Source organism: Plecotus auritus (genome assembly GCF_963455305.1).
Source record: "Plecotus auritus genome assembly, chromosome: 3".
NCBI classification, from domain to species: domain Eukaryota; kingdom Metazoa; phylum Chordata; class Mammalia; order Chiroptera; family Vespertilionidae; genus Plecotus; species Plecotus auritus.
In genome coordinates this window covers 29,763,511-29,788,426 of record NC_137772.1, presented here as the reverse complement: position 1 = coordinate 29,788,426, position 24,916 = coordinate 29,763,511, and the positions used below count along the sequence as shown (strand labels likewise).

At 41.9% G+C, this 24,916-nt stretch overlaps 1 protein-coding gene and 1 pseudogene across 12 annotated transcripts in view; both read right to left on the bottom strand.

Moving 5' to 3' along the window:
• The window catches only part of PSD3 (pleckstrin and Sec7 domain containing 3), a 532,096-nt gene that overhangs the window by 213,603 nt on the left and 293,577 nt on the right, over positions 1-24,916 (bottom strand). The window contains exon 1 of one of the 11 annotated variants that reach the window (XM_080660413.1): positions 14,956-15,105. The exons of 8 other annotated variants lie outside the window; for them this stretch is intronic. Coding sequence is in view for 1 of the 3 variants with exons in the window: in XM_080660418.1 (XP_080516544.1) it covers positions 6,317-6,369 (53 nt within the window). In the remaining 2 variants the exon portion in view is untranslated. Of the gene's footprint in view, positions 1-6,316; positions 6,446-14,955; positions 15,106-24,916 lie in introns of those variants that run through there. 2 more of the 11 variants (XM_080660420.1, XM_080660418.1) reach the window with 2 other exon arrangements.
• LOC308243258 (motile sperm domain-containing protein 3-like) overlaps positions 7,482-24,916 on the bottom strand; it is a 40,388-nt pseudogene continuing 22,953 nt past the window's right edge. The window contains exon 2 of the transcript in view: positions 7,482-8,227. The product of the transcript in view is annotated as a motile sperm domain-containing protein 3-like (transcript). The remainder of the gene's footprint in view (positions 8,228-24,916) is intronic.

Sequence of the window (24,916 nt, the reverse complement as noted above, 5' to 3'; positions counted from 1 at the left end):
CTACTCACTGGATTAATGCTAAGACACTCCCTCCCACGGCTTTTGGACCATCAGTGCAAATGTCAACACAGTGAAACAGGAAATTAATGCTGTGCTGTTATTATAAAATAACTTTGATCTCACAAACCAACTGAAGGTTCTTGGTAAGCCCCACAGACCATACTATGAAACTTCTGTTCTAGAAAGGAGTCTGTGGCTAGCTGTAGAATGCTAAATCACGCAGACACAGAAACCAATGAACTCATATGCATATATGCATAACCCATGAACACAGACAATAGTGTGGTGAAGACCTGGGAAGGGGGCGGGAGTGGAGTGGAAGGGGTTAATAGAAAACAAGGGGACATCTGTAATACTTTCAATAAAGATAAATTTTAAAATATATATTTTATAAAAAACAACACAATGAAAGGAAATTATCCATCACTTTTTTTCTGAGTAATGAAAATAAATGGGTGATTTTCTTAAAAAAAATAAAACCAATGAGAACATAGTAATTTCCAAATCTTCATTTTAACTTGGTAATAAAACAAAGCTATTTCATGATGAACTACTGTGTGTAAGTAGCCTTCCAATACATTTACAACAGACGCTAGGCTAGACAGTCAGAATGTTTCTGTAACGGACCAGACAGTAAGTATTTTGGACTTGCAGGCCACATAAGACCCCTATCACACGTTTGTTTCTGTTCTTTTTTTACAACCTTTAAAAACTTAAGAGCCATTCCAGGCAAGGCTGAATGAGGTCCATAGGCTAGTTCAGGGGTGGGCAAACTTTTTGACTCGAGGGCCACAATGGGTTCTTAAACTGGACCGGAGGGCCGGAACAACAGCATGGATGGAGTGTTTATGTGAACTAATATAAATTCAAAGTAAACATCATTACATAAAATGGTACGGTCTTTTTTTTTTATTTCAATAGTTTTATTCATTTCAAACATTTTAACAAGAAGAATGTAAACACTAATTATTATAATTTGAAACTTCAAAAAATGGAGGAATCATAGCACAATAACATACCTTATATTGAAGATGGCAAAGGCAAAATAAAATTGCCTAACAAAGGAAAGGTACAAAAGCCTTTCAAATTAAACTTAAATATAATAAAATAATTTAAAACTAAAACAAATAGAAAAGAACAAAATGTGTAAACAGTAAATTAAACATTTTCTTTAGTGCAACTTCCAAATTATGCCCGGGACGTAGATGTAGATGGCAATGTAGACTGGGTTGAAGGGTTTTTGGTCTTTAAAACATCAACTTCAGTGGGAACAGTGTTGTTGGTCTCCTTTTTTAGCTAATGCATCAAAGTCTGGAGTTAGTTTTGTTGTGGCTATTCTCAGGATAGATCTGAAGTGTTCGTCAGTTAAGCTGGATCTGTGAGGGGCTTTGTTGATGTTCATGACGCTAAATGTCTGCTCACAAACATAGGTTGACCCAAACAGCACCAGTATCTTCTGTGCCATCCTCCGGATGTTTGGAAAAGTGGCTTCATTAAGTGAAGCATAAAAGTCTCTTAGTTCAAGAGAGCTGAATTTCTCCTTTAGGTCAAAGTCAGACTGAAGATCGATGAGTTCCAGTTGCACCTCTTCTGGTGCTGTTTCAGGGTTTTGTGACAAAGGACAGGCCACCAGTTGAAGTGACTGGTCAATTTTTTCAACATCAGAAAACCAACGACAGAATTCTGTATGCAGGTCATCCAGTGATTTGCTGTATTTCTTCACGTTTTGGATGGTCTCCTTCTGTGTGGCTAGTGTGGCAAAATGAGTGAAGACTTTGTCTGAAATTTGTCTGGAAAAGAAAATCAGCTTCGATTTAAAGGCTTTCACATTAGTGTACATGTCATGTACATACTGATCTTTTCCCTGTAGCTTCACATTTAGCTCATTCAAATGTGAAAATATATCTACAGCAAATGCAAAGTCACACAGCCAATTCTTGTCACTCAGCTCAGTAAATTCGTCAGACTTCCCCTTTAATTTCAAAAATGCACCAATCTCTTCTTTGAGCTCCCACACTCGTTGGAAAACTTTGCCCAAACTCAACCAGCGGACACGAGAGTGGTAAAGTAAGTTGTGATGATCCGCATCAGTTTCCTCCAGAAACTTAATAAACTGACGGTGCTGAAGTCCCTTTGCTCGAATGAAATTAACAAGCTTTACGACTGGATTAACAACATGATTAAGTTGTAATATAGACTTGCACAATGATTCCTGGTGAATAATACAGTGAAGAAAAATAACATCTTGGTTAGGGTTCTCCTCTTTCACTTTATCCTGAATTGTTTTTAGCAGTCCAACATTTTTTCCAGTTAAATTTGGAGATCCATCTGTCGTGACATTAGCAAGTTTACTCCATGGTAGCTTCATTTTCTCGATGACAGTAGACACCCGGTCATACAAGTCCTCTCCCCGTGTTTTTCCTTTCAGTGGCTCCATGGCTAAAAACTCCTCCGTAATTTCAAAATTGTCACTAATCCCTCGGATAAAAATTAAGAGCTGAGCAGTGTCCTTTACGTCATTACTTTCATCTAATGCTAGTGAATAAAACTTAAAGAACTCTGCCTTACTATTTAACTTGCTGGCCAAGTCTTCATCAATCAGTTCCACTCAACGAGTCACTGTCCTGCGCGATAAGCTGAGTTTTTCAAACTTGCCTTTGCTCTCTGGACACAAGAGACCTGCTGTCTCTATCATACATTCTTTCAAAAACTCGGCCTTCAGAGAGAGGTTTGCTAGCTTTTGCTAATTTGAATGATAGCATAAAACTTGCTTTGGTAGTTGTCTCTTGAATTGCAGTTTGTCTGTGAAAGACATTTTGCTGAGCCTGTAATTTAGCCATCAACCTCTGTGCAGTAGCCTCCCGTTCTTAAGGTGACTGCTTGCTAGCATAGTTGCCATGCTTTGTGGCAAAGTGACAGCTGAGATTGTACTCTTTGAAGACTGCAAGTGTTTCCTGGCATATCAGACATACGGGCATTGATTGGACTTCTGTGAAAAAATATTTTGTTGTCCACTCCCTCTTAAACACTCGGCATTCACTGTCCACTTTCCTTTTCTTTGGTCCACTCATGTTTAATATTGGGCTAAAACCAACAGTACCGTTCTCTTATTAAATTCTTTACTAAAATAAGACAGTAAAGTATAAAAACAAGTGATTAATTTTGCTCTACTGTAACATTTTTGGTCTTCTAAAAAATATATATATAACAAAATCATCTGAAAAAGTTCAGACATGGGACAGAGGCACACCCTGACCATAGAGAACAACCCCTTTCCTCCATAGGAAACCTGTGTATCTTTCACACAGGCCCTTTGTTTATGGTCACACACATAGCTGCACATTGCTGTGTCTTCCAGACACACTTGTATGGGAGGTGCTAGGGCAGTGCAAAACATGGGTAACCAGTAGTTACCACTAGCACTTTCGTTACTGGCAAAAAAACAGCCGCAGTGCACATAGTGTGAAAGAGCCCATTATCAGTGACAGATTGCATCCACTGGACTCTATAAAAACAACCAAGTGCCACTTTTAAATGCCCATTGCAACAGTTTTTCTTATTAAAAGCTGGAAATGGCAGGATATTTATATATATACCCCTACTGTGACAGCCTGGCAGAGCATTACAAAGGAGAAAACCCAGCATCTGGTGATGTCCATAAGTACAAGACTTCAGGCTGTCATTACCAGGAAAGGGTTTCATCCAAGTATTAGATATGAACATTTGATTTTCAGTTTTTCATTTGTCCAATTACTTCTGAAATCCTGAAATTAAGCGATTTTGTAATAAAATCTTTAGTTCATCACATTTCTATACAATCTTTTTGTTCAACCCACTGAATTAGGGTTCGTTCACACTAGCCGTGCTGCCGATGCAGTGTGGTGCAGTACTGCAATGCAGCACAGCTAGGGTTAATGCAGGGTACACAGGTTTCCATCATGTTTGCGATGATGCTAATGTGCAGTGGTGCATGTTAACACAAATGCCCTGTAGCACACATTTTTACAGGCGCAAGGGGGAGAAGCAAACGCAGCGCAAAATGCATTTGTTTTGCCGCTAACACACGCGGTTAGTGGCCACGGTAGCGTTACTGATACCGCATCCGTATCAGCAAAAACAATGCAGCCGCAGCATGGCTAGTGTGACATGTCCTCTGTGTGTCTTTTTCCCTGCTGCGTGCGTCCGCAGTGGGAAAAAAAACTACAGTGGATACAAGCCCTAAAAGCTGAAAGTCTTTGTTGTTTTATTAACAAGTCATTGTAATGTACAGAATGTGGGAACAGGAAAAAATTGTGTTTGAGTAGAGCTCTTAATCTTACCTCAGAAAAGCTCTGATACTGTGCTCTCCAGGGGCGTGTCTCCCTACATCACCACGATAACGTGTCTACGCATTCCCAGGGTGATGTCGGGAGACGCGTCCGCGGGCATTACAAGGAGCCTCTGGAAGATTGAGAGGTTGTTCCTTTTACTGAATGGGCGGATATAAATCTGCCCACTCAGAAGAAGGAGCTGCGGCCGTGTTTCCCGACGTTGCCATGTTAACACTGCTGCTGGTGAAGGAGCAGAGGGGAGAGCAAGAGAACCCTCCACTCTTTTGGCTCCGCGGGCCGGATCCGGCCCGTGGGCCGTAGTTTGCCCACGGCTGGCTAGTTTATGTGTCCTTGCCCTATCCCATACTTCTTTAACTTGGTCTAAATAGTAAGTATAATAACCATTTATTGTCTAAAACAGGACAATCTGAAGAGGGAACAGGGATGACCAATCAATCATTCAATATGTAATTGTAATTATTACAAGTAAAATAAGCATTAAAAATTCACTGTAAATTTACATCATGTAATAAATACAAAAATCACATTAGCAAAGATGAGTATTTTAAAAACTGCTCAATCTCTATTTTGTCACCTATTCTATCTAAATTATAATTTCCCATTTTCCACTAATCCACCAACTAAGTGTTAGCCTGGCAGCTTCACTACCACTGAAATGTAGTTGGGCTACTGCACAACCAGCTGATACACCAAGTAGCTCCTAGGGGCAAAGTCCCTGACTTCCCCCACCCCTGCCAGACCTGAGGGAGTTAACTGTCCCCAGCAGCCCCTCCCCAAGCTCACTTTCCCAGCTACTTGCTGTCCTGAAGGGGACTATCAGGAAAGGAAAAAAGAAAGGTTATCCCACACTGTCTCTGAGACTCAATCAACTACAGGAAAATTCTGTTCTATGCACAGGCCAATCACACCTTCCAGAAGAGACTTCGGAGAAGCTGAAAATACAAGGTGAGGGTTTATCAAACCCATGTTGACTTATTTTACTGCAACTATTCATGGTATTACTTCATTTTCTTAAAGTCAAAGTCAAATGTGAAAATGCAGTCTATTCCAGGACAACAGACACAAACTAGAGCTGATCCAGGAGAACAAGAATGCCTGATAACCTCCTTAAACAAGTTTCCAGCAGAAATACCTACAAATGACAATAAATTGCTTCACCATGGTGAAACCTTCATGCAAATACATTTAAATATTTTTTTCATTTTAAACCTTCCTTTAGAGAATTGACATTACCCAGCCAGTTCTGTGAAATTTATCTTATCGGAAATTGAATATTTAATTATTATATATGGCAAACCTATAATAAACAAACTCATAGAAGAAATTTCTTTTAAAGACAACTTTGTATTTTCTCACATAAGTGGTGAAATGTAAAATATTTATTCCAAGAATGATTTTAGTTCAAATCAAGTAATTTTTATAAATAAATAAAAATATCCCTGGAATTGTGTTCCCATGCCTTCTCTTACTTTATAGATTAGCTTTCATGTTGGAGGAAAATGTCAAAGAAAGGATTTTCTTCTCAGTTAAACTGGTACTATTGTTCACTTCTCAGGGCAAATTCATGGCATATACTTAATCACTCCAGGCAAACATGTAGTTTATACATCATACTGCAAAGATTTTGTTTAAATACAAGATACTTATCCTAATGAGCATATTTTTTAAATGTAGTAGCCAAAATTATTCCTATTGTTCATGTTTCTCATTCCTCACATTTGCCTCCTCTTTCTACCAGCTTTCCCAGTCCAGTCTATTTCTCATTTTCCTCACATTCACCAGGAGGTAATATTAAAATCTGTAGGCATCAGATGTCTCTGGATTTTAGTAAAAAAAGAAAATTAAGAATAAAGTGAGGTTAAATACCTCCATTCCTAGATGGCTTCATTCTGTCCCATTTCACAATTTACCAGATTATTTGAATGGGAACAGAGACTGCTCTTTTAAATCCGAATGTTTGCGAAAAGATGGCAAGACAAACTCACCAGCAATAAGACAGACACCAAGAGAAGCTCATCATGGAGCCCAGGGTGCGCATGGGCCATACTTCCTCTGCTCAGCCCCTTCCCAATATCCATTCGCCCACAACTCCAGCGTCTGCTGGTCTTCTAGGGATTCCAAAGAACTGGCTCCCTGTGAGGTCACATTACTATGACCTCACATTCTCAGCAGAGTGTTTATTGTTGGGGCTTTTGTAATGCTTTCAGAGCCTCAGTAAAAACAGGAGCCAGAACACAGGGGCCACTGTATATGAAGAACATAAACAACAATGGCAGCCCGGCCTTGTTCACATTTGATCAAGCAGAGTGGATGGTCCCTCTCCCAGAGAATGACACCCATTTTGTTTCCTGGAATACACAAAACACTGTCCCCATCTAGCCTGTTGACTATTAGATGCTTTCAATGGTTTGAATTTCCCCTTTTCTATAGTTCCATTTTTCTTCTTAATCTCATAAGGTGAAATCCCTACTTAAATGACTTAAATGACTTAAATGTAGAAAACATTTCCCAAAAGATTCTCCCTGTGTTCTATCAAACGCTTGTACCTCACACCTCCCAACAAACGTGGTAACACTAAAAAAAATAATCAGATCATTGAGTCTGACCACCAAGCCTTTCATGACCTTTAATTTTTTTATTTTTATCAAACTAGGATTACCATATTTTTCAAATAAAAATAATAGGACACTCACCTAGATTTGAATTTCAGATAAACAAAAAAATAATTTTCAGTATATTTCAAATATTGCATGGGCATACTGAACACTAAAATATTATTCCTTACTTATCTAGAAATTCAGATTTAAGTGGACTATATCTCCTGAAATGCTTGTTCTCCTCGGCTTTATTTGAAGAATTCCAATAATGGTGTTCTCTGACTGTGAATTGGTAGTGCTTTCCACAATCACGCTACCTCCCACGTTTGTGTTTTATTTTTTTGTGCGTTTTCTTTTTTCAGTTTAATTTTGCAAATTTATTTTATTCAACTTGGAAAATGAATACAAATCCCTGGGTATTTTTTTGTCAGGGGTGGGGGGGGGGGTGGCAGGAAGAAGAAGGGAGTAGGAGTCCAGGCAAGGTATGAGCATCACAGTGGCTGTCCCATGTCCACATCCCTGCCAGGGAGGGGATGGAGGTTGGGCAGGGGACTCAGGTCCGGAGAAAGACCATGGGTAAGGAGGCCCAAGTTGTAGGTCGCCACCAACTTTTGTCCCAGGGAGACATGCAGGATTTGGGGCAGCTGGCTACCGAGTTCATCCTGGAGTGGGAGCTGCAGGAAGGCCACCGGGACTATGCCGGTCAGCAAGAACAGGAGGAAGGAGCTGGTGGCCAGCTGTGGGTGGGATTTCTCAGGTAGGCGTCTGGTTGTGGGTGGTGCTGTCCAGGAAGGAGGCCCAGGTGGGGCGTTGGGTGAGGCTGTCCCTGAAGTTCAAGGGGGTAGGCTGGGGTCCTCAAAACCGAGGTGATGTCCTTGTGCCCCAACACTCAGCCCTCAGCTCCCTCCTCAGACAGCTCAATGCACATCACGGTCCTGGACATCACAGTGGCTGGCACAGGGGGCCACGTGGCGAATCACAATGTCAATGCAGGACCGAGGCTTCACATATCCTTCTGCGTCAATTACTGTGTATTCCACAGGTGCTGTGCACAGGACTCTTGAAGCAAAGCGCAGTTCCCGTGGGGTTACAGAGGGTCAGCAGCTGCCAGGGTCCGCTGCCTTGTTCCTCCCTGAACACTAGATCCGGGGGAAAGACGAGGACTGGAAGGACAGATCCCGAGGGAGGAGGGGCACCCCCGGATCCCTGTCCCGGAGCCCCGGGATCCTCCCAGCTCCTGGTCCTGGGGCGCCCCATGGAGCACGCAGGCTCTAGGCGGTGGCACATCTGAGGGCTGAGCTGGGGGACAGTGCCTGGAATCTAGCGCCTCTGGTCACAACACCTGTCAATCAATTTGTGAGCAGAGGAGGCTGCACCTGCCCCCGAGGCCCTTTAGGCACTTCCGCCACACCTCCAGGTTTGTTTTGACTTGCTTCTGTGATTAAATTTTTATTCCTACTAGTGCTCTATAGTTTTATCAAGACCTTCTCTCACTTGCCCAGGACCCACCAATTCTTCCCTACATGCAAAAGGAAGACCTCTTTTCTCTGTATGCTCAGCCTTTCCCCCCAGCCTGCATACTGTCGCCACAGATGTGATCACATGCCTCCTCTTTTAGATTTGTCACCTACCACTGTCCTCACACTTGGGCCACACAGAAATATTACCTGTGCTTTTATACCCCTTTCACATGTTCCCTTTGCCTCTCTTGTTACCTCCACCCCCAAATTCTGGGCTACCCAAAATTCTGCAAATTCTTACTGATCCCATGCGAGTCCAGGTGAAATAACTACTTTTCTAAGAATCATACTCTAACTCCCCCCGCTGCATTTTCAGAGCACAAGATATATACTTTTATTATAGCTCTGCCTTTTAGAAACTCTCTTATCTACCACTACCTTGAATTTCATTTTGTATCCACATCACAAGAGCAGATAGAAGTTATTCAATATCTGTCAAAAAATGCAAGAACTGGGCAATGATCTGTCTCCATGTCTTCTATGCTCTGCTATCAATGACATGCAACACAAACTTCTCTAATTCGATATAACTAAACCTGGGGAAAATTCTTGAGACCAACATCAGCAGAGGGCACTAAGTATATTATTTCCTATTTATTTTGAATTTAAATTTTGAAAAAAAATATTTAAATTATTTAATTGTGGTACTAAAACTAGAATAAATAAACTAGGCTAAGGTGTCAAAGTTTTTCCTCCTGCATTTATAAAATATGGTCTGGCATATACATATAAAACAACAACAAACAGCCCCCTTGTTCAATTTTATACACAGGGTGGAACAAAAGTAGGTTTAAAGTTGGGAAGACACTAAACACAGTTTATTCTTGTATGATTATTTGTTAATTATTGTATTAATTTCCAGATGAACAACTATAAACTTATGTTGGCCCCACCCTGTATAAGCATGGCAAAGGCAATTCAGAGGAATCCCCAAGAGTGGAAAGAAATGACCCCAGTTGCAAGTGGGATAAAAAGACCAAAGAGAGCAATATGACCCTATTGTCATTCTTCAGGCAGAAGATACAGACACAGAGTCTGGGACCAACAGACTCAAGAAAGCTAGGTCAAATGCACAGCTTTTGTGGCCGGAATGAAAGTCAAGAAGAGGTCTAACTAACCTGGTATGAAAGATACACTTAAAACCTTGAAGCATAAATTGTCACTAAGAAAGGAAATCTTATTGGCTATCATTATCTATGGCGTTGATTCCTCCAACATTGCAGAGATGTACATCATCCAATGTTGAAGGAAACATCGATGAGAAACGGTTCAGAACAACTACAACACCTCCAGTATTAGCATTCACCTGACAGCATCTCACATAAGTAACGACGTGCCAGCCACCAGACAAGTGTTTCCTAGGGATTGTCGCATTTGACCCTCAACCTTACGAAGTGGTGGACCCATTTCACAGATGGAAGCCGAGGCACAGGGCTGGACATGGGCAGTGGGACTCCGGCACTCAAGTCCTTTAAACCCTCTACTATATTCATTTTACTATTGCTAGTCATTCTCTGGTATGATTCAACAAATATTAACAAATTCCCTAGCATGTGCCAAGCAATGCTTTAGGTGTTTGGAATACTTCAGTAAACAAAACAAAAGGACAAAAAAAAAAAAATACACACCCTTCTATTGAGGGGAGCTAAAAATAAACCACAGACATAATCAATGAACATATAATATGCTTGAACAGGGGTAGGGAACTTCCGGCCCACAAGCCATATAAGGCCTATGAAATCATTTGGTCTGGCCCTGCCAAGGCATTAGGGGTGAGTTAATTAAATGTGTGACCAAATATAGCAGGGTAATTTTTAAGTTGATAATTTTATAAGGCCCATTAATGATGTTATAAATATCCAAATTGCTCTTGGCAAAAAAAAAAAGGTCCTCCACCCCTGTGCTAGAAGGTGATAATTGCTATGGGGGAAAAAAAAGAGAGCAAAGAAAGAAGAGATCAGAACTCCCAGTTTTGGGGTGAGTGACTTTTTTTATATATAAAGTGGTCATGGGAGGTCTGAAGAAATTGAAAGGCACAGTTGCCATCAACTTAGATGGGGAAGATCAAAGTTGGCAGGAGTTTTGAGAGAAGGAAGTTCCATTTAGATGACTATTAGATATCCAAGTAGACAGCCTGATAGGAGGATATGTGAACCTTCCAGACAAGACATGTGCCCACTCCAGGGAATTCCCACTCTGCTGGCCTGAAGTGGCCTCAGCACTTTTCTTTTTAAGGTCCAAGATGATTCTGAGGTGATGTCAGGACTCTGAGTCACCACTGCACGCCATGAGGAAGCACTCTAGGCCTATCCTGGGGGAAAGGTAAGGAATTGGACTTGGATTTGGGGAAGATCACTTTTGCTTACAGCATGGAGGAAAAGAGCAGGGAGACAAAATTGAAGGCCGAGAAATCACCTAGAAAAGTTCTCAAAACAGTCTCGTCAAGAGATAAGAAACTAAACTGAAAGTGAGTTCCTGCAAATATAAAGAAAAAGCCTGCTCTGAAAGATATTTAGAAAGTAAAATATAAAAGAACATAATGGGTGATTTGGGATGTGTGTTGAGTAATGTTCACAGAGAGGGCAGAGGCTAACTCTGACTTAAGAAGCTGGGCAGAATGTGATGCCCCAACCAAGATAATGAATACAAGAGGAAGAAAGGGGTGTATAACAGTGTGTGTGTCCATATGCAGAGGAACAGGAGACAGAAGGAGAAAAGGCCATGACTTTGGTTCAAAGACATGAGAAGTTTAGGGTGTCCACAGGATGTCCAGGCAAGCTGTCTGGTAGCCACAGCAACCATCCCCTACCTGTGGGAACTCAGTACAGGAATAGTCATCACTCCACATTGGGGGGTAGGATCCCCTGTGAGAGGCTGTAGTGTGCCATATGACCAAGGAACCTTGAAATGTGCCAACACAGAAATATCTGGCACTGCATTCATCTGTACACGATTGCATTACAGCAGAATTAGGAGGTCTCCTGTCATTTATTAATAGGATTCTACTTGCAAGTGTTCAATTTGCCGAGTAACAATTACTAATTTAGAAGATGTTAAAAGCAAGTTCCATCCAAGTAAACCACCAAGGTTCAAACATTGGTTCCATCAGTCACCATCTGTGAGACTTTGGGTAAGTTCATTCTTCTCTGTGAGCCCTAGTTTTCTCTTCTATGAAATGGAGATAACAGACCAAGCCCCATGCTTTTGTGAAGATTAAGTGAGAAGTTACATGTAAATGCTCAGTACACTATCAGCTCCCATCACTAGATCCACTTTCATCCCCTACATCATTAAGATTCAAATTGCTTGGTTATTTGCATGACATAATGACATTTGACAGTATTTTATTTAATGTAAACTGCTATTTGTATTGTATACAAATGTTAGCTTCCAGTAGAAATTAATACTGACTTAAATTGCCCCAAATAAACCCATTTTTGACACACAAAGAATACATTTTCTCTAGAAGAGACTTCATCTTTCTTATACGTGATTTCAGGGCCTTTCAAAGAAAACCATAAACAACACCTAATGGTCAAAATCCCTAATAGCTATCTCTCTGTTTAGCACAGAGACCAAAATTCAATCTTTGCCAATGAAGAATTTTAAGAAGTGTCATTCAGAGGTTCTGTCTCCTCAGCCTACCTTTTAAAGCACCTTCATTTTGCTCAGCCCTGCATTTATGATTCCAGAAGAGGGCACCAGCGTGCAGGCAGTGGCACAGAAACTGACCAAACACACCAGTGAATGAAGTAGGCTGCTTTTGCCTTAGAAGCACAGATTTCCAATAAATGAGCAAACTCTTCATTCCAGAGGTTCATACTCCTCTGGAGGCCTGAGCCAGCTGATGCAGGTTGTCATGTTTTTGCCTTTTGGGTTTGTTTTGGTTTTTGACACTTAAATTGCAACTTTTCTGGGCCAGCTCTCATATGAAAATGTAATATCTGCAATATTACCACGTCAGCTTCAGTACAACCACATCATAAATATTTGAGATGACTCCTTTGCAAAGCAATTGTTACTGGATGTCCAGTTTGAGAAAAAAACAGAAAAAAAATGACACAAAGTCATGTGCAGATTCATGATCTGCACAGAAGCTTCTTTGTGCAAACTGGGATAGTGAATCCCAATTCAGTGGGCAAAAAAGGGAGAACGAATCATTTGCATGGACTAACTTGTTTTCCTGAAATGCTCTAAAAATGTCAGTGGACATTCTGAGTTTATATCCTCCAGGGAAACAGCCTCTGGATACGTTACTTCACTGCCTTGATGCGGCATTAAAAATCTCATATCGCCCTAACCCATTGGTCGGCAAACTGCGGCTCGCGAGCCACATGCGGCTCTTTGGCCCCTTGTGTTTTTAGCAAAGGCCAGCTTAGGAGTACCCTAATTAAGTTAATAACAATGTACCTACCTATACAGTTTAAGTTTAAAATATTTGGCTCTCAAAAGAAATTTCAATCGTTGTACTGTTGATATTTGGCTCTGTTGACTAATGAGTTTGCCGACCACTGCCCTAACCGGTTTGGCTCAGTGGATAGAGCGTCGGCCTGCGGACTCAAGGGTCCCAGGTTCGATTCTGGTCAAGGGCATGTACCTTGGTTGCGGGCACATCCCCAGTAGGGGGTGTGCAGGAGGCAGCTGATCGATGTTTCTCTCTCATGAATGTTTCTAACTCTCTCTCCCTCTCCTTTCTTCTCTGTAAAAAAATCAATAAAATATAAAAAAAAAAAATCTCATGTCATTTTCCACCCTAGCAAAAGGAAATAAAGTAAAGGGGCAACTGCATAGTATTTCCTTGTAAATTAAGGAGTAGACAGCCTGAAATTGACCATGTCCTTTAATGACGGTGATTGATACACTGCACACACTGCTGGAGACAGAGCGGTCTGGATTTAGACCACGCACTCCCATATCTTACCCAGAAAGTATCTTACCCAGAAAAACACTTGCTTATCCAGGCCAAGATATCCTTCCTGCTTCTCCAAATTCAAATGAACTAATTTATAGAAATTCATTTAAAGGGAGGTGTTAACATTATCAATAAAGAAATATATCACAAACTTAAACTTAGGAAGAATATTTACTACACCACAGAGTGAGATCAAAGCTATCCCTCCAAAGAAAATTTATAAAAAAGAAATGTCAAATTGTTACAAGTCAGAATTGCCTGGACTAGTTCCTCTGCTTTTTTTCTCTCTAAAACCCTTACCAATTAAAAAGAGAAAGACAAACAGCACAAATAATACTCATATATACTTCCTATGTAACAAGAAAACTAATGACAATGGCTGTTTATGTATAATGCTTAACTCATTATTCCCTAGTGCGTCCCTCCATAGAGGCCCATTCAGTGATAAAATCATTAAGGAAGAGTCAATTCAAAAGCAATAAATTCCCTAACAGCCATCTGAAAACCCAATATATGCTTCATTATTAGTTAAGTTATAATTATCAATTTTTTTTCTGGTTTCTCTTTTCTCATATGCAATTATCTGAAACTTAAAAATAATTAGTTTTCTATCACTGATTGGTTACATATTAAGGAAAAGTTCTAATTGAAAAACAATGGTTTTAAAGTGCCACATTCTGCCCCATTGCACCCTGAGGGAAAAGAATGGTCAATTTCAATTTTAAAAATATGAGGTATTGAACTACTTTCAACTGGATCTTAAACCATCTTCTAATTATTCGTATTAATGGATGTTCCACACATTTTAGGACGCAATGAATAATTGTATGGAGAAATTTCCCTGTGGTCCACATTTTTGCTGGGTTGGATTAGTATTAGTATACCATATATTCACTGGCCACCAGAAGCTGGACAGCAAAAGTAGGAAGAAGGCGGGCACGGAAGTTCATTAAGGATTGGCTTGTGAGGGAATGTACAAATGTGGACCAACCTAAAGAGCAATAGATACTCTACAAATTATATGGCCCTTACATGGTTAGTGACTGCAATTTTAATATTGTACACAGTTTGTTATATGGTTTCCCATCAAGCGCTGTCCTGTCAATCTCTATGTCCTGCTGAGCACACAGCGTAACATGCCAGTCAGGGTGGGACAGCTCTTGTCCACCTGGCAGGCAGTGGCCAAGGAGTCTGAACTGTTGAGTGGGTTGTTTTTTCCAGTCAATCCCTGCTAGAGGTCTCAATGTAGAACATATTTCTGTTTAATGTAATTTACTTAATGTAATTTACAATATTAGGGATAAGCAAGTAAAAATTAACATATACATAAGTATCCTATCCCTAAACAAAACATTGCAACCACTCAACAGTATACATATCAGAATTTCACTTGATCAAATACCAGCCCTTGCACATCGAGGTACTAAATACTATTATCTAGCCAGACAACAATGGACTGGTTCCACTCTCCTGTGTTGTCTCTTCCTTTTCTAACTCTTCCATCTTCTGAAGAACAAGAGGTTTTAGGAGTACTCTGTGGTTACTATCCAATTTTTACCGTGCTTTCTGCCCTCTCCCCAAATTCTTACAAATACCTCTTTTTCACTGTTCAGTAGTGCGGCTTGGTTTCACTGTGGTGCACTCGGAACTGCACATCTGCCAGCAGGGACCCTCTCCTGCAGCCACACTCACTCCACCGCTGTGCAATCTCACCTTGCAAATACCTTCTGCAGTCTGCACGCTCCATGCAATGCAGTTCTTCCTACAGCGGCTGTCAGCATATCCTCCCCATCCTGCGCTGCCCTGAGGTGCTAACTGCAATTGTACTGAAAGCCGCTGTCATCTGATACGGGAGGGTTTCTCAGATTCACTTAACAAATTTTGTGTGCAATTTTAAAGAGAAAGAACTAACTCCCTGACGAGAGTATAGGAAGATCAGTAGGAAGAAGTCAGGAAGATCATTCCCTAAGGAAATAAAATCCTACCTCTGAGGTCTCATCTTCTTACAAGTATCCAGCTCATCTGGGGACAGATCAAAGGGGCCATCCTCATCTGGGGCTAAGGGCATAACCAGGGACTTTTCCACTCTTTATTGCCTATGATGATTCAGTTAGCAGGAATATCCATACACATTTTTGCCTTGACAAATTTTAAAACCGCATCTATAACAACCCTGTGATATTTTATAAAGGAGGCAACACACCTGCGGACATTAAGTAACTTCACATGGCAACACTGCCAGTAAATGGCAAAGCTGGGATTAGAGTTCGAGTGAACATTTTACTTGCAGAGTTCAAGCTCATAACCAATACACTGTGTGGCCTTTCTTCTGTGCTCTCTACTACAAGTTACACTTCAGGCATAAGGTTGGTATCGAGGAATAAAAATGTCTACTTTTTAAAGGACATCCATATGACTAAACAAACAGCCTTAGTATAGTTATATAATTAAGTATACACAAATAAATTTTCATAAATTCTTTCTGCAATTACTTCTTAAAGCACCTACTATGCACTGGACATACTTCTAGGTGCAGGGAGTATAGCAATGGCCATGAAGCCCTGTCTTTGTGCAGTTTTACTTTCTAAAAGAGGAGACAGACAGTACACCTTTACCTTCCGCAAATACTTGCTGAATATCTGTTATGAGTCACATATTGTCCTAGGTAAATATTAGGTGTTCAGTACATGGAACAGAGAAAGGCCTTACTTCGTAGAGCTAACATTTGGACAGTGATAGTGGTAAGTGCCTCAGCCCGATGAAGGAACAGGAAGGTTGGGGTTGCTATTTTATTCATGGCACCAAATACACTATCCCCATATATACCTCTTCTTTCTTCTAAAATAAAAAATAACATGTCAGATGACTAAGAATATTTGCTTTCCCACCTTCTCCAAGATCCTGGCACCACGAAACTCCTATCCTAGCATATAAATGCACTCAAAAGTGATGAATCAACCCAATCAGCTCTATAAAATTGTTATTTAAGCTTTATTCTTTAATTTTATTTCTGAAATGTATAATAAGTAATATCACTCTGCAAAGGCAGCAAGAAAAGGAGGGAGGGGAGAGGAAGAAAGGGCAATGAAAAGAAAACACTAACCAAGCCAATAGCTAGAAAATCATTCAAGAAGCTAAAAAAAGAAAAACCTACCAATCTGGGACTTCCACTCGGAGGATACACTCCTTCCTTCGGGGTCTGTAGAAAACAGATTTCACTTTGCTGCCATTCTTAAAATTCATTTTCCAATTTCTCCTTCAACTATAATCAAATCATCTAGACAGTCTTACTTTCACAATCAGAATTCCTATCCTTAGAATTAACGCTAATAAAACCTAAACATACTTTAAGTCCATCTCTTCAGTCCTATTAAAAGATCTTTACCCCACCACTTAAAATAAAAAGAAGAAAGTACAAGTCAAGTAGCTGCAATAGCAAAGGTGTGTGCGACTTCTCCCCTCCCCTTTATCCACCAGAGGTGATGAAAGTCCTGTCCTCCTGGCTTTGTGGTCCTGCCCCGTGGGATTCTAAAGTCCACAATTTGCTGCAATGCCACCAGCTCCAAGTCCCCAAGAGATGACGTTTCTGCACCTTGTCATAGCGTTGTCACATGCTAGTCACTTCACAGCAACCAAAATACTTACAGAAATAACTCCCATTGATACAAACTTGCCAAAGTTTGGGAAAGCTCATTATTATAAACTAGAGGCCCGATGCATGAAATTCGTGGAAGGGTAGGCCTTCCTTCCCCCAGCTGCCGGCACCGGCTTCCCTCCGGCTACTGGCACCCAGGACCTGGGCTTCCCCCAGCTGCTGGCAGCCAGCATCACCCCCCACCCACACCTGCCTTGGCCTGGAGCTGCCCGTGTCCACCGCCACCCTTCCCCTTCCCCCTCAATTGATCGCCCCACCGGCTGGTGGCCTGGGCTTCCCTCTGTGAGGTGATCGTGGGGCAATGGCGGCCGCCCCCCCTCAAATGCATCGCACCCGCCTTGGCTGTCCTGGCACCAGTGTGTGTCATGGCGTGGTCATCCGGACGGTCGTTCTGCTGTTTGGCCATTCGGTCAATTTGCATATTATGCTTTTATTATTATATAATAGAGGCCCGGTGCATGAAATTTGTGCATGGGGGAAGGTGTTCCTCAGGCCAGCCTGCACCATCTCCAATCTGAGACCCCTCGAGGGTTGCCCGACTGCCCAGTGGGGATCGGGCCTAAACGGGTAGTGGGGCATCTCTCTCACAATCCAGCAGTGTTGGCTCCCAACCTCTTGCCTGCCTGCTTGCCCCTAACTGCTTCTGCCTGCCAGCCTAATCACCCCCTAACCCAGGGGTGGGCAAACTTTTTGACTCGAGGGCCACAATGGGTTCTTAAACTGGACCGGAGGGCCGGAACAAAAGCATGGATGGAGTGTTTGTGTGAACTAATATAAATTCAAAGTAAAGGAACGGAGGGGAGAGCAAGAGAACCCTCTGCTCTTTCGGCTCCGCAGGCCGGATAGAACAGCCAAACGGGCCAGATCCGGCCCGCGGGCCGTAGTTTGCCCACGGCTGCCCTAACCACTCACCTGTCAGCCTGATGCCTAACTGCTCCCCTGCCGGCCCAATTGCCCCTAATTGCCCTCCCCTGCCAGCCTGGTCACCCCCAACTGCCCTCTCCTGCAGGCCTGGTCCCCGCCAACTTCCCTCCCCTGCAGGCCTGGTTCCCCCCAACTGCCCTCCCCTGCAGGCCTGGTCCCCCCCCCAACTTCCCTCCTCTGCAGGCCTGGTCACCCCCAACTGCCCTCCCCTGTTGGCCCAGTCACCCCTAACTGCCCTCCCCTGCTGGCCTGATCGCCCCCAAATGCCCTCCCCTGCAGGCATGGCCCCCCCCCCCCGCAACTGCCCTCTCCTGCAGGCCTGGTCCCCCTCAACTGCCCTCCCCTGAAGGCCTGGTCCCTCCCAACTGCCCTCCCCTGATGGCCTGATTGCCCCTAACTACCCTCCCCTGCAGGCCTGGTCACCCCCAACTGCCCTCCCCTGCTGGCCCAGTCACCCCTAATTGCTCTCCCCTGCAGGCCTGATTGCCCTTAACTGCCCCCCCTTGCAGGCCTGGTCCCTCCCAACTGCCCTCCCCTTCTGGCCATCTTGTGGTGGCCATCTTGTGTCCACAGGGGGACAGCCATCTTTGACCACATGGGGGCGGCCATCTTGTGTGTTGGAGTGATGGTCAATTTGCATATTACCCTTTTGTTAGATAGGATTATTAGATAGGATGAGGACACCACTAACTGCTCTCTCCCCTTACACTTACAGGTAATGCTTTATACTAAATCACACACACACACACACACACACACACACACACTCTCTCTCTCTCTCTCTCTCTCTCTCTCTCTCTCTCTCTCTCACAAATGTCTCCTAATACTCGGGATAAGGCCTGAAAAGCACTCTAAACTTAATGGAAGAAAAAAGTGAGGCTCAGAAAGACTGACTTTCCCAAAGACACAAAGCTATGTAGATACAAAGTTGGAATTGAACCACATCTGTCTTCAATCCTAGAGGACTTTACATAGTTCAACAACCCATTGCACTAATAGAGAACTCAAATAAAACTGAAAGGCAAAAATCGCTAAGAAAAAAAAGTATGGGTTAGGAGACTCAAACAGACCTAGGCCTACAGAATACTGGCGCATTGCCTAGCAGGGGGTTCACCTCACTGTTACTAGCACACTGTTCTTATCACTAGCTGATCAAGTCTCCAGTTCACTTCACTGCATCTTTCACCACGCAGCCCCTTTTCTCAGGCTATTGCTCCCTCAGCCTCACGTGTCCTTCCTCCTTTCCAGCACATGGAAATCCACTCACTCCTCCAGGCTCATTTCAAACGCCTCTCCACAGCCTACCCAAACACACAACTGACTTGACTTGCAGCCCCAGAGCACTTCTGTCATGCCTCTAATGGGATACTTTTCTAGTTCTGTCTGGAATAAAATAATGCATGTGAGATGAATAAAAAGATACTCTAAAGTTTGAGAGAAATTTTTATCATAATTTTAAAACAAGTCTTTAAAAGACTAGCATCTCACAGAACCTGATGGGCAAGAAGCACAGCCATTTTTTTTTTTCCCTCAAGAAAGCTCTAGAGACACCAAACCTTAGTACTTTTCTATTGAATGAATGAGCCCTCTGGACCCTCTGAACTCTAGATTCCATAAGTGGTAAAGGTAAAAAAATGTGTTCAAGTTCTGCTTGGTCTCCCCGATTATAAACTCCAATGGATCATATCTAAAACATCCATTTTGGGCCCTACCCAGTTTGGCTCAGTGGATAGAGCATCGGCACATACTCAGGTTGCTGGCTCGATCCCCAGTAGGGGGTGTGCAGGAGGCAGCTGATCAATGATTCTCTCTCTTCATTGATATTTCTATCTCTCTCCCTCTCCCTTCCTCTCTGAAATCAATAAAAATATATTTTAAAAAAATAAATAAAACATCAATTTTGGGTGAATCTAGCCTTACAGCTCCTGGGAATTTCTTTTAGCTATTTCTCAGGAGGACACAGACAATGCATACTACAACTTATTTTAAAAAAAATAGCAATAAAAATTATCTTCTGTGATCAATACCAGAGAAATAGATATTTAATAAGCATCAAAGTACCTTTGGCCATTATAGCATCAACTCATTTCTTTTGATGGTTTTTGAGCTAGCTTCAAAAAGAAATCAGTTCTCAACCATAGTTGAGAAAGGAAATAAAAGACTACAGCATAACCCAAACTATACCCTTAAAGAAGTTGTAGTTGTCTTTGAAGGTAATGACTACCACTGATTACAGGCCTGCAGATATGTTTCCTGTTTCATGGTTCCTTACAGACTAGACTCATTCAATCTGAGCCATCCCAGAGCATGATATACTGGGGGAGAGCTAGTGCCATGTGCATGTATGGAAAACACTTGCAGAAGCCACATACTGGGGAGGCAGCTATTGCAGGTGACAGTACTGTAATGGGCAGAGAACACTGAACTGGGGGAGAAGCAAAACAACTCACTGGTTAAAAGCAAGGACTCAAGACCCAGACCTTGGTTCACATCCTGGCTCTGACATGTGCGAGCTGTTTGAAGCTGGGCAACTTACTTTTCTGTGCCTCGGTTTCCGCATCTGTGAAACAGGTAAAATTATTACCTATGGCAAGTGTTTACAATAGTGCAACTATTACCAATAGTCTGGCCCTGAAGCTAAAATGCTGCATGACCTCGGGAAAGTCGCTTAACATCTCAGCTCCCCATCTGTAAAGTGAAAGGGTTCAATTCAACCCTTGTGCAGCTCCAGAATTGATCTGCACATACACACAGCACCACCCCAACCCAATCCGCTGAAGCCAGCAGTCTAACTTGCTTAATTTTGTCAATCATGCAGTAATTTCACATAAAATCACTGTTTGTTTCAACATGACATCAAACAGCAGATCTGTCAGGAAGACACTGAACAAATAAATGAGATATAGAAAATAATAACTGAAAAAGTGTCCGGTCTTCCCACTTATGTTCAGTTCTGAGTTCTCAGTTTATAATAGAATTAATATGATAATATAACAATAGAAGTATAGGAGATAAGTTGACTCTAGTTGAGGAACACTAAAACTACCTGATAATTTTTATTCACTGCTGGAAATATTTTCATAAACTGTCACCATCCAGGCTCGCAAAAGCAAATCTTCCTTTCTTTGGCCAATGAAAGAGCAACAAATACTACTTTTTCATACAAGCTCCTGTTTTTTTTGCTCCGACTGCCTTTTTCACTCTAGCTTTTAAAAGTGGTATTTATTGTAGGTGGGGTTCCTGAACTTTAGGAGCCAGCCTGCCATTTTGGATGCTGTAAAAGCCCAGTGGCTACACTACTGCAATCCCAAAGAGCAAGAAATTAAAGGGCAAAGCATAAAGAATAGGGTTATATTCCTTCGTTCCCAAGGGCGCAGAGTTCATCCATGTAGAAAATGACCTTTCAGATCCCTCAAGACTCTTGGCTCAACTCCAGTAGCAGAAGGAAGGCCTGGCCTTCAGTCTATAAAAGTTCAGATTCAGGTAAAAGTAAATGTTTCTGAAACAGGCACGCATGTCCCTGCCCCTTTCAACAATGCAGCTTCCCTCTTGCTAGCTACTATTTTTGCTAATCAAGGCATCTCCCTGCAATTTCTCCCTCAGGCTCACTGATAAACATGCCTAACTCTCTTCCATTCCCCTTTTAATCATCAATTTAGGAAACCTTTATTGGGTGACTATGTAGTGTCAGACACAAAGGTCAATAAGGTGCATATACTCTCTGGCAGTGTGCAGGAGTTCACAGGTGAATAGCTGTGCCGTGCCAGCATGGCCAAGGGTGAACCTGAGGAGGGGCGGTGAAGGATTGAAGAAAAGACAGACAAGAGAATACAGCTGGGGCTCGGTGGATCTCCCATGCCTGGATGAGGACACAAAAGACCCAGTCTGCAAGCCGATGCTTTATTTTATAGTCTGATTAAAACGAGGGTAGATTAACATGTATACAAATGTTCTTGTTTTGGCAACACTCGCTGCACCTCCCACAGCCCATTAGCAACTTAGGAAGGAACAGGGGAGGGCTACAAGGTCAGGCTTAATTATGCTAGGAGAGCTCTGCCCCTCCAGGCTGGGATTTGTTTGTGGCCCTGCCACAGGTCAGCCCGAGGCTTGACCCTAGAGCCGCTCCCTACAAATAGCTATAACAATTCTTAAAAGACAATTTTAAAAAGCAATTATAAGAATATTACTTTAAAGAAATTAAAAGGTGCATTAGAAGTATGTGGTAGGACACACACCTAGTCTAGAGAAATCAGCCTTCCTAGAGAAAGTGGCACTGAATTTGACTCTGAGGACCAGAATGCTAAGAATGGGAGATAAGAACAGGCAAGAGAACAACACATTTAAGAAAGCAGAAGAAGTTCACCATGGCTGAAGTTTAGGGATGGAAGTGGGAGGTGTGCAGAACACAGAGCAGGCAAAAGACACAGTGGCTACATTATGAAGGCTCCTGCTGACATTGCCTTGAAAACACTTCCTACTCCATTTGTTTAAGGTCCATTTCTCAATTTTCCATTACAGTAGACCACTATCAATTACCAGAAAATCACAAGACTAAATCCGTGACATGATACATTAGCAAGTACAGTATGTTCATGGAACAGATCACATGTACATTTTTACAGGAACTTCTAAAGGCAATGATTTGACCAGAAGAAATATAACAAGTGAACTGTTCAGGTTCTAAGACAAGCCTGAAATTATACATTCAGCCAGTGGAGAAAATCTCTTTTCAGTCAAGAATTGTTTTCCACTAGTTTTGTTTACCTATATGTTCCCAAAGCATTCTATCTGATCAGAATAATTATCCCAAACAAAATACATCAGTATAAGATATGCTCTATATCCCATTACAATTATTATCTTCATCCTAAAAGATCTACCACAATAAAATGAGAATAAGAAATAAAAAGATAGAGGAAACTAGAAATAATTACTTGCAGATGTTGTAACTGCCTACATGTAAAGCCTGAAAGTATGAAGTTAAAAAAGCTATTAGAACTAGTAAGGCAGCCAGTTGCAAAATAAAAATATAAAAACAACAGCTTTAGTTAACCTTGAAGGAAACTTAGAAAATATAATTGTTGAAAAATTCTACTTATAATTGTATAAAATTTATAAAGTAGGTAGGAGTAAACTTTTAAAAAGTATAGAACTAAAATTTAAAAAACTACAAAATTTTGCTGTAAGAAATTAATACTAAATAAACACTATGCTTCTGGAATGAATATGGCAAATATATTATTTCTCTCTCAAATTCCCCTAAAATTTATCATAATTCAAGGGGATAAAAATAAAGCCATAAAGAATTAGAAGAAAATACAGCTGAATGTAAGATTTCCTCACAGAGAAGCTATTTCTAAATTTAATACTAGCAGCAGAAATCATGGTTTAATTAACAGATTTGGTTACATGGTAACAACATCGAGCAAAATTAAAATGATAAATGAACAGAAAAACACCCATGAGACAAAAGAAAACACTAGCCTTCATATGTGAAGGACTTCTGTGTACCCACACGAGAAAGATGAATACACCAAATAAAGAAATGGGCAACAGACACTGTCCTGAACATTTAGTCACTGTGTCTTTCCTAGAGAGGCTGCTCCATCCTCAGCCCTGAACAGAGCCGGCCCAGCTGCCTCAGTCCCCATCCTGACCTCAACCAGAGTGACAACCTGATGAAGCCACTTGATTGCTCACTCCTAGACATCTGGGACACAGACACCCATGGCACTTAGATGATGATGGTACCTGAACTGAAAGGTCATAATTAAAGTAGGGCCAAAGGAAGTGACATCGCAAGCCAAATACAGGTGGAATTAAGTGTTAATGGGAGAGCAGAGAGAACTTGTGAAAAGGAAGAAAAGGGAAATCCCGTTTGCAAAAAAAAAAAAAAAAAAAGCAGGAGAGTGAAGATGATGAAGGGAAGCTACGGTCTCTGGGAGGTCTGGCTGCCCTCTGCATTCAGTTGTTGGATATAAACCAGAGTGCCTGTGATATCCATCCAATAAAACCAGTTCATGTCCTTTTCAGTCCACTGCAACTGGAGTCCGAGGCCAAAACAAACATGAGCAAGCAAGTCACAAAGAAGGATAAAAAGATCAGAATTAAACATGTGGAAAAAAATGCTCATATATGTAAGTTATCAAAGCAGTACAAGTTAAGGCACTCGGAGAGCATTTTCCAGCCATCAAATGTGCAATATAAAAAGGCACTGAGGCCCTAGCCAGTTTGGCTCAGTGGATAGAACATCGGCGTGCCGACTGAATGGTCCTGGGTTCGATTCCAGTCAAGGGCACATGCCTGGGATGCAGACTCAAACCCCAGTGTGGTGCATGCAGGAGGCAGCCGATCAATGATTCTCTCTCATCATTGATGTTTCTATCTCTCTCTTCCTCTCCCTTCCTCTCTGAAATCAATAAAAATATATATTTTTAAAAATAATAAGCTCTGGCCCGTGCAGCTCAGTTGGTTGAGCATTGTTCCATGCATTGAAAGGTCACTGGTTGGATTCCTGGCTGGGGCACATGACCAAGTTTTGGGTTTGGTCCCTAGTCAGGAGGGGTAGGGAGGCAACCAACTGATGTTTCTCTCTCACATTGATGCCTCTCTCTCTCTCTCACTCTCTCTCTCTCTCTTCAATGCAAATATTTTTTAAAGGCAAATAATGAGGTATGGGAAGAGATACAGGTACTCATATTGGAGAGGAAAGTAAACTGATAAATTTCCTAGCTTCAATGAGTCTGAAAAATGTGTATATCCTAATTGCCAGCAATTATACTTTTAAGCATTTATTTTAAGACTAGTGGCCCGGTGCATGAAATTCGTGCACATTAAAAGGGGGACCCAGCCAAAACCGGTTTGGCTCAGTGGATAGAGCGTCAGCCTGCGGACTGAAGGGTCCCAGGTTCGATTCCGGTCAAGGGCACGTAACTTGGTTGCGGGCACATCCCCAGTAGGAGGTGTGCAAGAGGCAG